Below are 13,995 nucleotides of genomic sequence, written 5' to 3' on the forward strand. Positions count from 1 at the left end.
TGCTATTGCTTCCAAACTAGAATTTGTAGAGAATTTACTGTACTGAATGCTTTTGTGGATCAACTTGACATAAACTAGAGTCATTAGAGAGGAAGGAGCTTCAGATGAGTAAATGTTTCCATGATATTCAGCTATAAGGTGTAATTCCAATTAGTTATCAATGGGGGATGGATCAGCCCATGACAGGTGGTGCCATCCCTATGCTGGTGGTTCTGGGTTCTATAAGAAGGTGGGTAAGCTGAACTAGCCATGGGAAGCAAGCCAGTAAGCAGCACCCTTCCATGGCCTCTGCATCATCTCCTGCCTCCTGAATCCTCCCGTTTGAGTTTCTGTCTTGACTTCTGTCAGTGCTGAAGTGTAAGCACAACTGACCCTTTCCTCTCCAACTTGCTTTATGGTCAATATAAATCCTAAAACAAAACTAATTTTCATATTTTCACCTCTTATTCACTTATATCATAAACTGCTAATTTATTTGAACATAGGAGACTGTCCTTCATTCATTTCTTTGGGAATGCTTCAACTATTTTATTGTCTTGGTTTACATATGGACAGTTACTGAAAATGCCTTCCCACCATCTATAGAAATTTTGAAATAATAAATAAACATTTTGTATAAAACCTTATTTTTTTCATTATACAGAAAAGAAATACTAACTCAACTTTACTACATAAAAGTGGCTTCATTTCTAGGAACTCTGAGCAAGAAAGAACTCTAAGAAGGAACCAGAATGGAAGACAAAAAGAAATTGAACTGAGTTATGATAGTGAAAATGGGAATGGATCTATATTCTGAAAACTTGAAATACCTGTATGTATGGCTATAAAATGCTGCTAATGCTTGATAGAATGATGAAATGCACTTGGGAAATTATAAGAACCAATTATAAACTGTCAGTTTAGCTTTGAAATAGCTTGATTTTACCATGGGTTCTGGAGTTGTGAATTGGTAAGGTTATCAATTAGTTTCAGTTTTAAATTTATACTTGGGGGCATATCTACAATACTAAAAATAAAGACCCAGAAACTGATATTGGGGTTCAAGCTTCAAGCAAAAATCAGAGAAGTAAAGCAGCCAATCCAGTAGCTCTTACCTCTACAAGCTGAATGGCAATCTTGTCTCCATGACTCCCAGGCAAAATCTGTGAATTCCTGTCTCTGCCTCCTTACATTTCTTGCTCAGGCATATCCTCCTGTCTCCATACCCTTAGTGCTGGGATTAAAGGTGTGTGTGATCCAAGGTGTTGTAATCAAAGGCATGAGCTCTGTCACTCTTCACTCTTTTTTTTTTTTTTTTTCTTGTTTTTTTTTTTTTTTGATTACAGTTCCTTCTCCCTCTCTTCCTCCCTCCCATGTCCCCCAACCCCCTCCTCCCATCCCATCCCTCTTACTCAACAAAGAGGGAGATGCCTTCCAGTAAGGATCAACAAAATTAGTCAAGTCATTTGGAGTAGGGATTAGGTCCTCTCCCTCCTGCCTCTAAGCTAAGGAAGTATCCCTCCATGGGGAATGTGCTCCCAAAGTCTTTTCGTGCACCAGGGATACATCCTGGTTCCACTGTCAGAGTATCCTTAGACTGCCCGGGCCTTCTAACTGAGACCCATGTTCAGGGGTTCTGAGGCAGTCCAATGCTGGTTTCCCAGCTTTCAGTCTGTGGCCCATGAGATCCCCCTTGTTCAGGTCAGCTGTCTCTGTAGGTTTCTGTAGCCTGTTCTTGACCTGTTTTCTCATCAATCCCCCTCTCTTCAACTGGATTCCAGGAGTTTGGCTCAGTGTTTAGCTGAGGGTGTCTGCTTCTGTTTCCATCAGCTACTAGATGAGAGCTATATGATGGCATATAAGTTAGTTATCAATCTCATTATCAGGGAAGGGCATATATATATATATATATATATATATATATATATATATATATATATACAGTAGCCTTTCCACTGTTACTCACATTGTTAGTTGGGGTCATCTTGTAGGTCTGAACATTTCTCTAGAGTCATTTTTCTGTTCAAATTTATAATGGCTCCCTCTATTATGGTATTTCTTCTTCTTCTCCTCCTCCTCCTCATCCTCATCCTCATCCTCCTCTTCCTCTTCCTCTTCCTCCTCCTCTTCCTCCTTCTCCTCCTCCTTCTTTTTCCTCGGCTCTTGTCTGTTTGTTGTCCCCCAACTCAATCTTCCTTGTCCCACATGTTCTCCTCCTCTCTTCTCTTTCTCCTAACTTTCTCTCCACTCATGCTCCTCCACTCCAAATGTGCTCAGGAGATCTTGTTACTTTCCCCCTTTGTGAGGGACCTTGTATGAAGCTCTTAAGTCCCTCCTTGTATCCTGGCATTATGAATTATGGGCTGGTGATCCTTTGCTCTACATCTAAAATCCATATATGAGTGAGTACATACCATGTTCCTTTTTTGTGACTGGGTTACCTTACTCAGGATAGTTTCTTCAAGTTCCATCCATTATCCTATGAATTTCAAGACTCCATTGCTTTTTTTCTGCTGAGTACTATTCCATTGTGTAAATGCACCACATCTTCTTTATCCATTCTTCAGTTGAGGGGCATCTAGTTTGCTTCCAGGATCTTGCTATTACAAATAATGCTGCCATTAGCATAGTTGAACAGATGTCTTTGTTGCATGGGTGTGCATCAGAGTGGGATTGCCAGGTCCTGTGGTAGACTGATTCCCATTTTCCTGAGTAACTGCCATACTGATCTCCAAGTACAAGTTTGCACTCCCACCAGCAGTGGAGGAGAGTTCCCCTTTTTCTCTACATCCTCTCTAGCATAAGCTGTCATTGTTATTTCTAATTTAGGACATTCTGGCAGGAGTAAGATGGTATCTCAGAGTTGTTTTGATTTGCATTTCCCTGATGGCTAAGGATGGTGAGCACTTTCTTAAGTCTCTTTCAGCCTTTTTGGATTCCTCTATTGAGAATTCTCTATTCAGTTCTGCTCCCCACTTTTTTTTATTTTATTTTATATAACAAAGTCCAATTAAATGAAAACAAACATTTATACACAATATTTGGGAATTTGGGCGTCGTTATTTCCAAACTACTTCTGCTCCCCACTTTTTAATAGGGTTATTTGGTGTTTTGTTCACTAGCTTTTTGAGTTCTTTGTATATTTTGGAGATCATCCCCTGTGAAATGTGGGGTTGGTGAAGATCTTTTCCCTATCTGTGGGCTGCTGTTTGGTCTTGTCCACTTTGTCCTTTGCCATCCAGAAGCTTCTCAGTTGAGGAGGTCCCATTTGTTAATTGTCGATGTCAGTGTCTGTGCTACTGGTGTTATGTTCAGGAATTGGTCTCATGTACTAAAGTGAGTCTGGGACCACTTCATGCTGACTCCTTCCCTGGGAACTCCCTGGGTTATCTCTGCATTTTGCTCCCCCCCCCCATATCCTGGCCCTTGGTAGCATAGTCCTGGTACTTTGCTCCATACACCAGCCAGAGCCTGCTTTCCCCTCACCCTTTGTCCTGCTGGGCCCGTTATTCTGGGTGAGCATTGGGCCAGAGTGCAGGTTCAACAACCCCTCCACCTCTGTGAAATTTCCTGGGTCTGCTCTGAGCACACTGTACACACCTATCCATAGGGACCATCTTGCTGGCACACCCACCTGATCTTTGGACCTCTTCACTTTTGTGTAGGCCAGGGAGGCCTTGAGATCACAGACATCCATCTGCCTGTCTCCTGAATCCCAGAATTACATGTGTGTGCCACCACTGCCTAGCTTTCATAGTTAATAGTGTGGCCACCTTTGCTCTCTAGTAATTTAGGCAAACTTTACTACATCATGAATAATATATCACCACATATATTGTTAATATTCATTACCACTTTAAAGTGCTGCCAACTAAAGTAACTATTGATAACCATTGAATCTGTGTGGTTCAGGATGGGGAAGGAAAAAAAAACAGGGGGGATTAGGGTAGAATAGGATGGGATAGGATGGGACAGGACAAGGCAGGGCAGGGCAGGGCAGAGCAGGGCAGGAAAATAGAATTCATTACTGACAGGGCAAAAACTTGGGAATTCTAGTGTTTCTTCCCCAGTGTGTGTGTGTGTGTGTGTGTGTGTGTGTGTGTGTGTGTGTTAGTATTTTCTATAAAAATTCCATCATGAATATAGAAATAATGCTTTACCAGCTAAATAACCATGAACCTATGGAGGATAACACCTAAAATTGACCATAACACAGATCCTGCTAAGTATTTAAGTGATAACTTTATGCCTAGGACTTGATATCCTCCATCAGTGCCTTCCAAACCTTCATAGTGTCTATATGACTTATAACAAATTCATTAACAAGTATGTTTGTGGTTAATTTTAGTTTTTGTAGACAAAGATGTATATCATTGCCTTTACTAATTAGTGATTTTAAAGTGTGATCCTCTGCACTGGTTACTTTTTTGGTGTGATGAAATACTTGGCAAGAAGTGTCTTAATGGAGGAAACATTTAGTTTTGTCTTATGTTTTGAGAGAATACAATCCTACAGTGGATGGCATGATGGTAGGTGGCTTTATGGGGCTAGGGATACATAAATGAAACTGTAGTCTTAGATCTTAGTGGAACAGGAAATAGGATGGAGAGGAAATGCAGCTGGGAGACATAACCTCAGAGCCCTCCATTAGTGACCAACATTTGCCATCAAGGCTCCAGGTCCTAAAGGTTCTATAGCCTTCCACAATAGCACCGTCAGGTAGGGGCCAAGGCTCAACCTAAGAGTATAGGAGACATTTAATATTAAAGGCAAACAGCCTCAAAAACTATGGTAACTGGGTCAGAAAATATTGCCTAGATTACTGTGCAAATACCTTTCAGGAAGCTGTTCCTTTTCCCCGCTATCTTTTGAACTTAAATAAGAAACAATCTTGTTTTACATAATAATCCCAGTTCCCTCTCCCTCTCAGATCCCCCCATGTTTCCCCCACAGGCCCCCATCCAATCCTCTTTTTGCTTCCCAGGGAGGGTGAGGCCTTACATTGGACATCATCAAAGTTTGACATATCATTTGGATCAGGGCCTAGCTGCCCCCCCCCCTTCCTGTAACCCTCTCCCCCGTGTCTAGGCTGAGAGTATCCCTCTATGTGCAATGGGTTCCCAAAGTCCATTCATACACTAAGGATAAATACTGATCCACTACCAGAGGCCCCATAAACTGCCTAGATCCTTTAACTGACACCCACGTTCAGGGAGTGTGGTTTCCAAGTTATCAGTCTTGGGGTCATGAGCTCCCCCTTGTTCAGGTCAGCTGTTACTGTGGGTTTTTCCAGCCTGGTCTTGACCCCTTTTCTCATCATTCCTCCATCTCTGCAACTGGATTCCAGCAGTTCTGTTCAGTACAGGAAGCTGTTCTTATATATTTATTCTTAAGTAACTGATTTAAAATATTGTTACGAACATGTCTGTATTATCTCTATGGTATCAACAGGTCTTTTGAATCTATATATACTGCACATTGTTTTTCAAATTTGTAAGGTTTTTTTTTTTTTCAATGAACTACTAACCATTTATTTAGTTTAAAAACTAGATTTAAAAATTGCATTTGCAAAAACTTTAATGTATATTGTGGGAGCTCATTCTGCTGTTGGCAGAATTAGTTCTCATAACAGATATATCAAAAAGAGCAAAGTATTTAGGCATATATGTAACTACAGTTGTAAAAGATAAGTACCTTGAAAACTAAAATATTGGTATGATGTACTAAAATAGACACGGATAATAGTTACAACATACATGTACTATCCGTAGTTTTGTACAGTTTTTTCTTAACTTTTATTGATCCTTTGTGGATTTTACATCATGCATCTACTTATCTGTCCTCATTTCTTGTTTATTCACTCTGCTCATTCATCCTTCCCCTGCAAAACAAAAGGAAATTTAAAAAGATAACCCAAAATAAGAAAAATTTAAAAAAAAGAAAAGAAAAAGGAGAAGAATCTTGTCATGGAAGTTTTAGTGTGGTAAGCTTAATCACACAGTTTACCTTTAGTCCATTTATCTTTACTTGTGGGTGTTCATTGCTATGAGTCATTGGTCTGCTTCAGGGCCTCAAGCTTCTATTACTTTGTAAATAATGGACTCTCTCTAGGGCTTCTCTTGAATATCTCATTGTTGTCCCATATTGTACAGATCCTCTGGATTTGGATCTCTAGATTCATCCCCTTCACATGCTCCAACAGTTTATGGATGGGGTGGGTTAACTCATCGCCCTGGTTCTGAGCCTTGGTGGTAGCTGTATTGGTCAATGTTGCAGCTTTTCCTCATCATCACTACCCAGGTGAGTTATTCAGCATTGCTTTGGCTTGCTTGACCAATGCAGCCTACAGAAATGAGTAGGGGAAGTTCCTCAATTCTCAGGCCCCCAGATCAATCCCACTTCTACTCCCACATCCAGAGCCAGTTCTAATGTTTTGTGCAGGTGAAGTGCAGGGCTCTCTCTCCCTGCTGTTGCAGGGGATATATGAGAAGGGGTCAGATTTGCTGCTCTTGTGTCCTCAAGGTCAGCCCTAGTGTGTTGTTCAGGGGTGTGCATGTGCAGGATCTGCTTTCCTGTGTGCTGCGGCTGGTGAGGGGCAGGTCCAGCCCTCTTACTCTCCTGACCCCATCTCAGATCTCTTCCCTGCTGCAGATAGTAAGAGCAGATAGGGGAAGGCATCTTTTCCCTACCCATGCCACTACATGACAGATTAGGGGGCAGGGTCAACTCTACTGCCCTCATACCCCCAGAGTATGCTCATATGTGTCCCTGACAATAGGTTCAGCTCTGGTATACTGTCCTAGTGAGTTACAAACAGATGGTGAAGGGTGGAGCTATCATTCAGGAGTGAGAGTTCAGGGGGGAGGAGGATAACAGCTCTCATGCCAGTATCCATCAAAGATCAGGGCCTACTATCCCAGGGCAAGAGAAGGGCAAGGCTGGCTCTGATCAATCCTCAGATTTCCACACTTGTAGTTCGTATAACCCCATGTGCTAGCACTGGCCATGCATGTTATCATAGATCCCAGGAGCACCAGGATTACAGACCCAAACATAGCCTTCTCTAGCAGCCAGGGTTCAAGAAGTCACCATGGCCACCAATGGCAACACGGGCCACCCAGATCAGTATGGCCGTGGTGGCAGCATGGCTCTCAGAAACCAACATGGACCCAAGTGGCTGACCAGAACCTGATCATCCACAGAGCTCTTTGTGGTAATAGGAGCCATGAGTATCACCCTAGCAGCAACAGGGCCATGAACCCAGACATGGGCTTCAGTAGCAGCCCTGGCCAGGATGACTCCCAGACCTTGCAGAATGTTTTCCTCCACTTCTCAGGCCTAGAAAGTACAGAGTGGGTCCTGGATAATGTAAGTAAGTATATGTGAGCATGTACATATGTGCACATGTGTACATGAATGTGTGCATTTGTGTCTCTGTCTTGAGGATTGGCTTAGAGACTTACAGTTCTAACTAAACAGTGTGCCAGTATGCTATACTCTCAACCTTCTAAGGTGTTTACATTTTTGTTCATCGCTAAAACCATATATCTGCTAAATAGATTCCCTTAGGAATTGATACTTTCATGTAACAATTTCCCATGTAGAATTATACCCTCCAATAAACTATTTTTTTCACCAGAAAACATGGCAATGTTGCAAGTATAAAGTTGTTTAACATCAATTATGTATCAGCAAGAACAATAAATCATTGCATATGAAACCACATACCTGTATAATACATGCTAAATTCTTTACAACAGGAGGTAAGAATCGTAGTGTAATTTCCATTGTTATTTTTGTCTGTGATAAAAAGCATGGATATTTTAGGAAATGAATTGTTACTCTTGACATAAAAGTTCCAGAAGCTTTCAAGTCCTTACTGTGCGGGCTATGTTCTATGTTGATGCAAAGTATCTTTATCTCAGTTAAGAAAATAAAAACACAGAGATATACTTTATGCCACATATTTTTCTAACATGCCTTATTTATTTAGTTACTTAATATCCCTTCTTATAATCTTATGAGTTTAGTATTATTATTTGAGTTTTACAAACAAGAAAGTGAGTGAGTTGATTACTACCTTGAGATTACTTAGATTCTTAGACACAATATCCTATTACTTGAATAGCTACAACCCACTAATGTTACAGAAGCCCAGGACATTCCATAACGATTAATGCCTAAGATAATAAGCATTTTTCAGTGATAGGGACCCATTTGGAAGATCATAGGAAAATTTCAAGATAGTGAAATGAAGAAAATATCTTCAACATACGGTGCTGGTATAACTGGATGTCTATAAGTAGAAGAATGCAAATAGATCCATATCTACTACCCTGCACAAAATCATGCTTTTTATCAAAGGCCTCAACATCAATCCAGATATACTAAACCTGATAGAACATCAATCCAGATATACTAAACCTGATAGAAGAGAAAGTGGGGGATATCCTTGACTACATCAGAATAGGAGACAATTTTCTGAATAGAGCTTAAGTAGTGAGAACCTCATGAAACTGTAAAGCTTTTGTAAAGCAAAGGACACTAGGATATAGTTAATAGGACAAAATGGCAGCCAACAGAATGGGAAAGGGTCTTTACCATGTCCACATCTGGCAGACTGCTGATTTCCAAAATATATAAAGAAGTGAAGAAACTAAATATAGAAAAAAAAAAAACACAAATAATCCAATTAAAAATGTGGTACAGAGAATTCTCAACAGAAGAATCTCAAATAGCTGTGAAACTCTTAAAATGTTCAACATCCTTAGCCATCAGGAAAATGTAAATCAATGGCACTTTGAGATCCCATCTTCTACTTGTCAGAATGGCTAAGATTAAGAACACAAGTGGCAGCTTATGCTGGAGAGGATGTGGATCAAAGAGAATTGTTCTCTATTGCTGGTGAGTGTGAAAAGTTGTACAGACTCTATGGAAATCAATATGGCTGTTTCTCAGGAAATTGGGAATCAATGTACTTCAAGACCCAGATATAACACTCTTGGTCATACACATAAATGATGCTCAATCCTGCCACAAGGACACTTGCTCGACTATTTTTATAGATGCTTTATTCGTCTAGCATTCTTTCTCTCAGCTATCCCAAACTGTCATCTGTGCATCTCCCTTAGTTTTCCCCGAAGAACATTTTTTTATTTACTTTTTTGTTGTTATTTCCATAGACAGCTCTGAAAAAATCCCAAGCAAAAGTAGTTAAATATTTAGTGTTCTGTATTGAACATTCTTAACCAAAATAATCAATAAGACAAACAATTCGGAGAAGTCAAAATTATGTGAAGAACTGTTTTTTTCTATGTAATCTTCCTTATTTGGAGGGAGCATGTGAGATTTTTAATGGGAGCTTAGAGTATTTCTCATGAGGACAAATATTTCCTTTGTTGTTATTAGTCCTGGAAATCTAACAGATTCGATATAAGTTCTTTCAGTCAATTCTCAGTTCTTCCTCACACACATTTCTTTTTATTTTATTTACATAAAAGTATTAAATGCATAGTCAGATAAAAATCTCTATTTGTAGGCTTATCTGTATTGCTTTCTCTTGACAGAAAGGGAGAGATAGTGGTAAGATGGGGAGAGGGAAAGAAAGAGAGGAAGAGAGAAAGAAAAGGAAGAAAGAAACAAAGAAATAAAGGAACAAAGAAAGAAAGGAACAAAAAAGAAAAAAGAGTGAATGCATGTGAGTAGATATGAAGATGGGCAGGATCTTGGAGGAGTTGAAGGGGTATGACAAAATATATTATATACAGAATTTTTAAATAAATTTTATTTAAATGATCAGCATCTTTATTCATCAGGTAAATAAAAATTTTTAAAAGAACAGTTCTGTTAAGTAATTTTTATTGCTAGCACATCAGGATCACTCTTTATAGGAAGAGACTATTGTAGTGGCACAGTAATGTTCACTCTTAACTCTTGCTCACTGGTCAGTTTTTTATACTATGCTGTACTATATTTTTCCAGCTTCTAGATTCATGTTTAATTCATGCTTGCAAACCTATACTGTTAGAGTTACACATTGACAAGCTTAATAATTGCCATCATAATTGCATTAGTATTTGCCCAGTTTCTTTTGTTTCAGAACCTGTAAAAATAGTGAAAGCTCAACTAGATGAGAACCTATTTATTGCCATATCCATATGACTCTTGACAAGAAAGAAATAAAACCAATTAATTTCTCAAATCTAGACTTTTTTATATTTGAAGAGTATATTCCAGGGACAGCCATTATAAAACTTATTTATTGGTCTCTGATATATACATTTCATTATTAATAGACACCATTTTGTATTTATAGGTATGAATGTAAGCAAAAGTGAGATAACAACAGAAGCTTCATTGAAACCATCTCGGAGATCCCTACCTTGCCTGGCCCATAGCTATGCTCATTCAAAAAGCTTGAGCCAATCTGCTTCTCTGTTCCAGTCAACTGAGAGTGAATCTCAGGCTCCAACTTCTGTAACATTTCTTTCTGCTGATAAACCTGAGCATGGTAAGTGACAGTGCATACTATCATGTGTTACATTCTAAAACATAAGACATTTTAAGAATTGCTTCCTTTTTGCTTTGCTAAATTTGGCTAGTGTTCATTTAGTGTTTTACGGATGTGTCTGTCAAAAGTAGACCAGTATAGTATATGGGTCATAGGAAAGTCCTGTTGGCTATATGTGTGTTTATTTATGTCTTGTTTTACAGTTTGCCTATCCCAAGGGAATCTGAACTTTATATTGGGTGTGTTATGGGAAAGACAAAGCCAGCTCATGAATCCTAAGTTCACATGGCCTCTATTTTATGCTACTGTTGTTAGAACATCCCTGGCAATAATTTACAGATTGTATTCAATAATACAATAAAAAATTTTATTTCCTAATATAAAGCACCACCTAAAGACACTCAAAGTGATTATACACACACACAAACACACACATACACACACACTTACACACACACACAAAAGGAGGAGGAGAAGAAGAAGAAATATGTACATAAGCACAAAACCTCAGGACAGATTGAATCTTGCTAGAAAACTGATAAGTGAATAGCAATAATAGAAAAAAATATCAAGTATTTATTTAGAAAATCATCAACTCTCCAATGTAAATAAAAGAGAAAGAAAATTATGCATGCTTTCTTAAAGACCCAGGAAAAGTCCCCCCCCCAAATGCCAGCAATTAGTACATATATTTAAATTATAATGCTACATACATATAAAGGTATAGATTGACTGACTCAATAAAATACAGAATAAGGTCTAGTACTTCCTCTCATTAGGAAATTCATATAATAGCTGTATAAACACATGCTCAGAATAAAAAAGATAGGCAGCATGGACAATGCTACCCACAGAAACTCAACACAGACAAAATCTCAGCACAGAGGAGGGAAAGAAATCATGAAATCTTGCCCCTAGCCATTAAGCTATTCACTCTTGATGCCTGATGGGAGACAGAATATCAGTTTCCTTCCATGGCTTGACACTAGGTATATCAACTATACTCCAAGGCAGGCCTCATAATCAGTAGTTGGCCAACAGAAATGGGACTCGTGTGTGTGTGTATGTGTGTGTGTGTGTGTGTGTGTGTGTGTGTGTGTGTGTGTGTGTTTAAAGAGAGGAAAAGAACATGTATTTTGTTGGGTATGGAGATGGAAGAGGGGCTAGAAGAAGTTAAGTGGGGTTAAAATTTATCAACATTTATAAAATTCTCCAAAAACATTGATAATGTTACCAAAATATATGTTGGAGATATAGAAGAACATTTAACAAAAACTTGAAAAATAAAGAAACAAAAACATCCAGAAGAAATAGCATACCTCTGTGTCATCATCTACAAAAGGCAAATCTGAATAGATCAAACACCTTGACATAAACCAAAATCTTTAAATCTAAAAGGGAAAAATAAGAACAACACTTAAAAATATTCCAAATTTAAAATTTGGCTCCAACGGCTCAGAAAATAATAAGAATTGAAGAATGGGATTGCATCAAATTGAAATGCTTATGTACAGCAGAGGAAAAATGAAGAATAGTTTACAGAATGAAAGAAAATCTTTGTCAGTTATTCATCTGGTAGTGGATTAATTTTCAGAATAAAAACCTAAAAGAAAAATAAACATTTCAAGAGCAAATAATTAGAATGATGAAAGAAGGTGCATAGATACTTTATAATTGAAGGAGTAAATGGACAACAAATGCACATAAAATATCTGATAAATGAAGGTATCAGAGAAATGCAGTTTAAAACTGCATGAAATCCAGGCTTGGTAGACTTGATGTGGAAGTCAGAAGTCAAAGTGATCAATACATAATTGTTTCAAAGGCAATCTTGGCTATCTGGTAAAAATCTATCTGAACAAAACAAAACAAACACAAATAAAAACAGCAAAAATCCACTATATTGTACTTTATTTCATCTCATTTGGAGTGGCTATTGGTCAAAATGAGAGTCACAAAAGAAACCAACAAAACAATACAAACCACAGAACATTGGAGAGGATATATGTAAACGAAGAACCCTATGCATTGTTAAGAATGCAAAATAGTTGGAAATTCATTTTAGAAACTAATTTTTATGCTACAAGATGCCTACACATATTAATGCATCATTCATAATCGCTTTTATAGAATAATCTTATGCCCATTATTTTATATATATAAATGAATAAAATAAAATGTGACCTAAATTCACAATAGAATTGTACCCATCAATACAGGGAAGGGGAGCGAAAAAAGATGAGAAAGGAATGCTTGTCACTGCAGGAAAAGGAATAGAACTGGAGTTGATCTTGTAAAGTGAAAATAGTCTTAGAATACTTTCAAGAGAAACAAATAGACTATGCTTTGAATCTAGGTGGAGGGGTTGGACATGTCAGGAAAGCAAAGTCAAGACCAGGTTATTACAAAATATTAAAAGAATCAGTAAGAGTCACATGGGGAAAAGAGGTGGGGGCATGATTAAAAAAAAAGTCATGAATGTAAGAAATTTTCATAATGAATCAATTCTTCATGGAATTAATATATTTAAAAATAAGACAAATTGTTTTAATTCATAGTGATGGCAAAACAGTAGAGGATAATGTGGCATTGACAATAGAACAGAGTTAAAATTTGAAGGATAGACCAAAAAGATGCCATATTGAAAACAGTTTTGGATTGAAACATTCTTTCTCACATCTTCATGCATGTAAGGCATTATACACCTTTAGACAACTCCTGCTCATAAAACCGAGCCATATTCTATCATTCAATAAGTGTTTATATTTTCCCATTGTTTTCTTGACGTTTTTCCTTTGGAAAAGTATTCTATTAAGCATTCCTTTAGCTCTCCATGATAAAGGTCATGAAGAGATCAGGAATAAAAGGAACACACCTAAACATAATAAAGGAAATAAACAATAAGCCAACAGCCAACATCAAACTAAGTGGAGAGAAACTCAATGCAATTTCTCTAAAATCAGGAACAAGACAAGGTTATCACTCTCTCCATATCTTGTCAATACTGTACTTGAAGTTCTAGCTAGAGCAATAAGACAAAGGAGATCAAGGAGATACAAATCAGAAAAGGAAAAAGTCAAATATTCACTATTTGTAGATGATACCATAGTTTATATAAGTGACCCAAAAAAAAATGTATCAGGTAACTCCTACAGCTGATAAACACCTTCAGTGAAGTGGGAGGATCCATGATTAACTAAAACAATCACTATATATATATATATATATATATATCAAATATATATATATTTGATAAAAGAGCTGAGAAAGAAATCAGAGAAACACCACCCTTCACAATAGCCACAAACAACAAAAAATACCTTGGGGTAACTCTAATCAAACAAGTTAAATACTTGTATAAGAAGAACTTTAGGTCTTTAAAGAAAGAAATTAAGGAAGATGTCAGAAAATGTAAAGATCTCCCATACTCTTGGATAGGTAGGATCTACATAGTAAAAATAGTTATCTTATTAAAAGCAATCTATACACTTGACTTTATCCCCATC

The 13,995-nt window shown here is 37.8% G+C and overlaps 1 protein-coding gene across 1 annotated transcript in view; it reads left to right on the forward strand.

Annotated features, from left to right (window-relative positions):
- Positions 1-13,995, forward strand: part of Ano3 (anoctamin 3) — a 248,104-nt gene that overhangs the window by 66,825 nt on the left and 167,284 nt on the right. Inside the window, 1 exon segment of the mRNA XM_051183796.1 lies at positions 10,295-10,489. Coding sequence (XP_051039753.1) covers positions 10,295-10,489 — 195 coding nt within the window.

This window comes from Phodopus roborovskii, unplaced genomic scaffold (assembly GCF_943737965.1).
Source record: "Phodopus roborovskii unplaced genomic scaffold, PHOROB, whole genome shotgun sequence".
Lineage (NCBI taxonomy): Eukaryota > Metazoa > Chordata > Mammalia > Rodentia > Cricetidae > Phodopus > Phodopus roborovskii.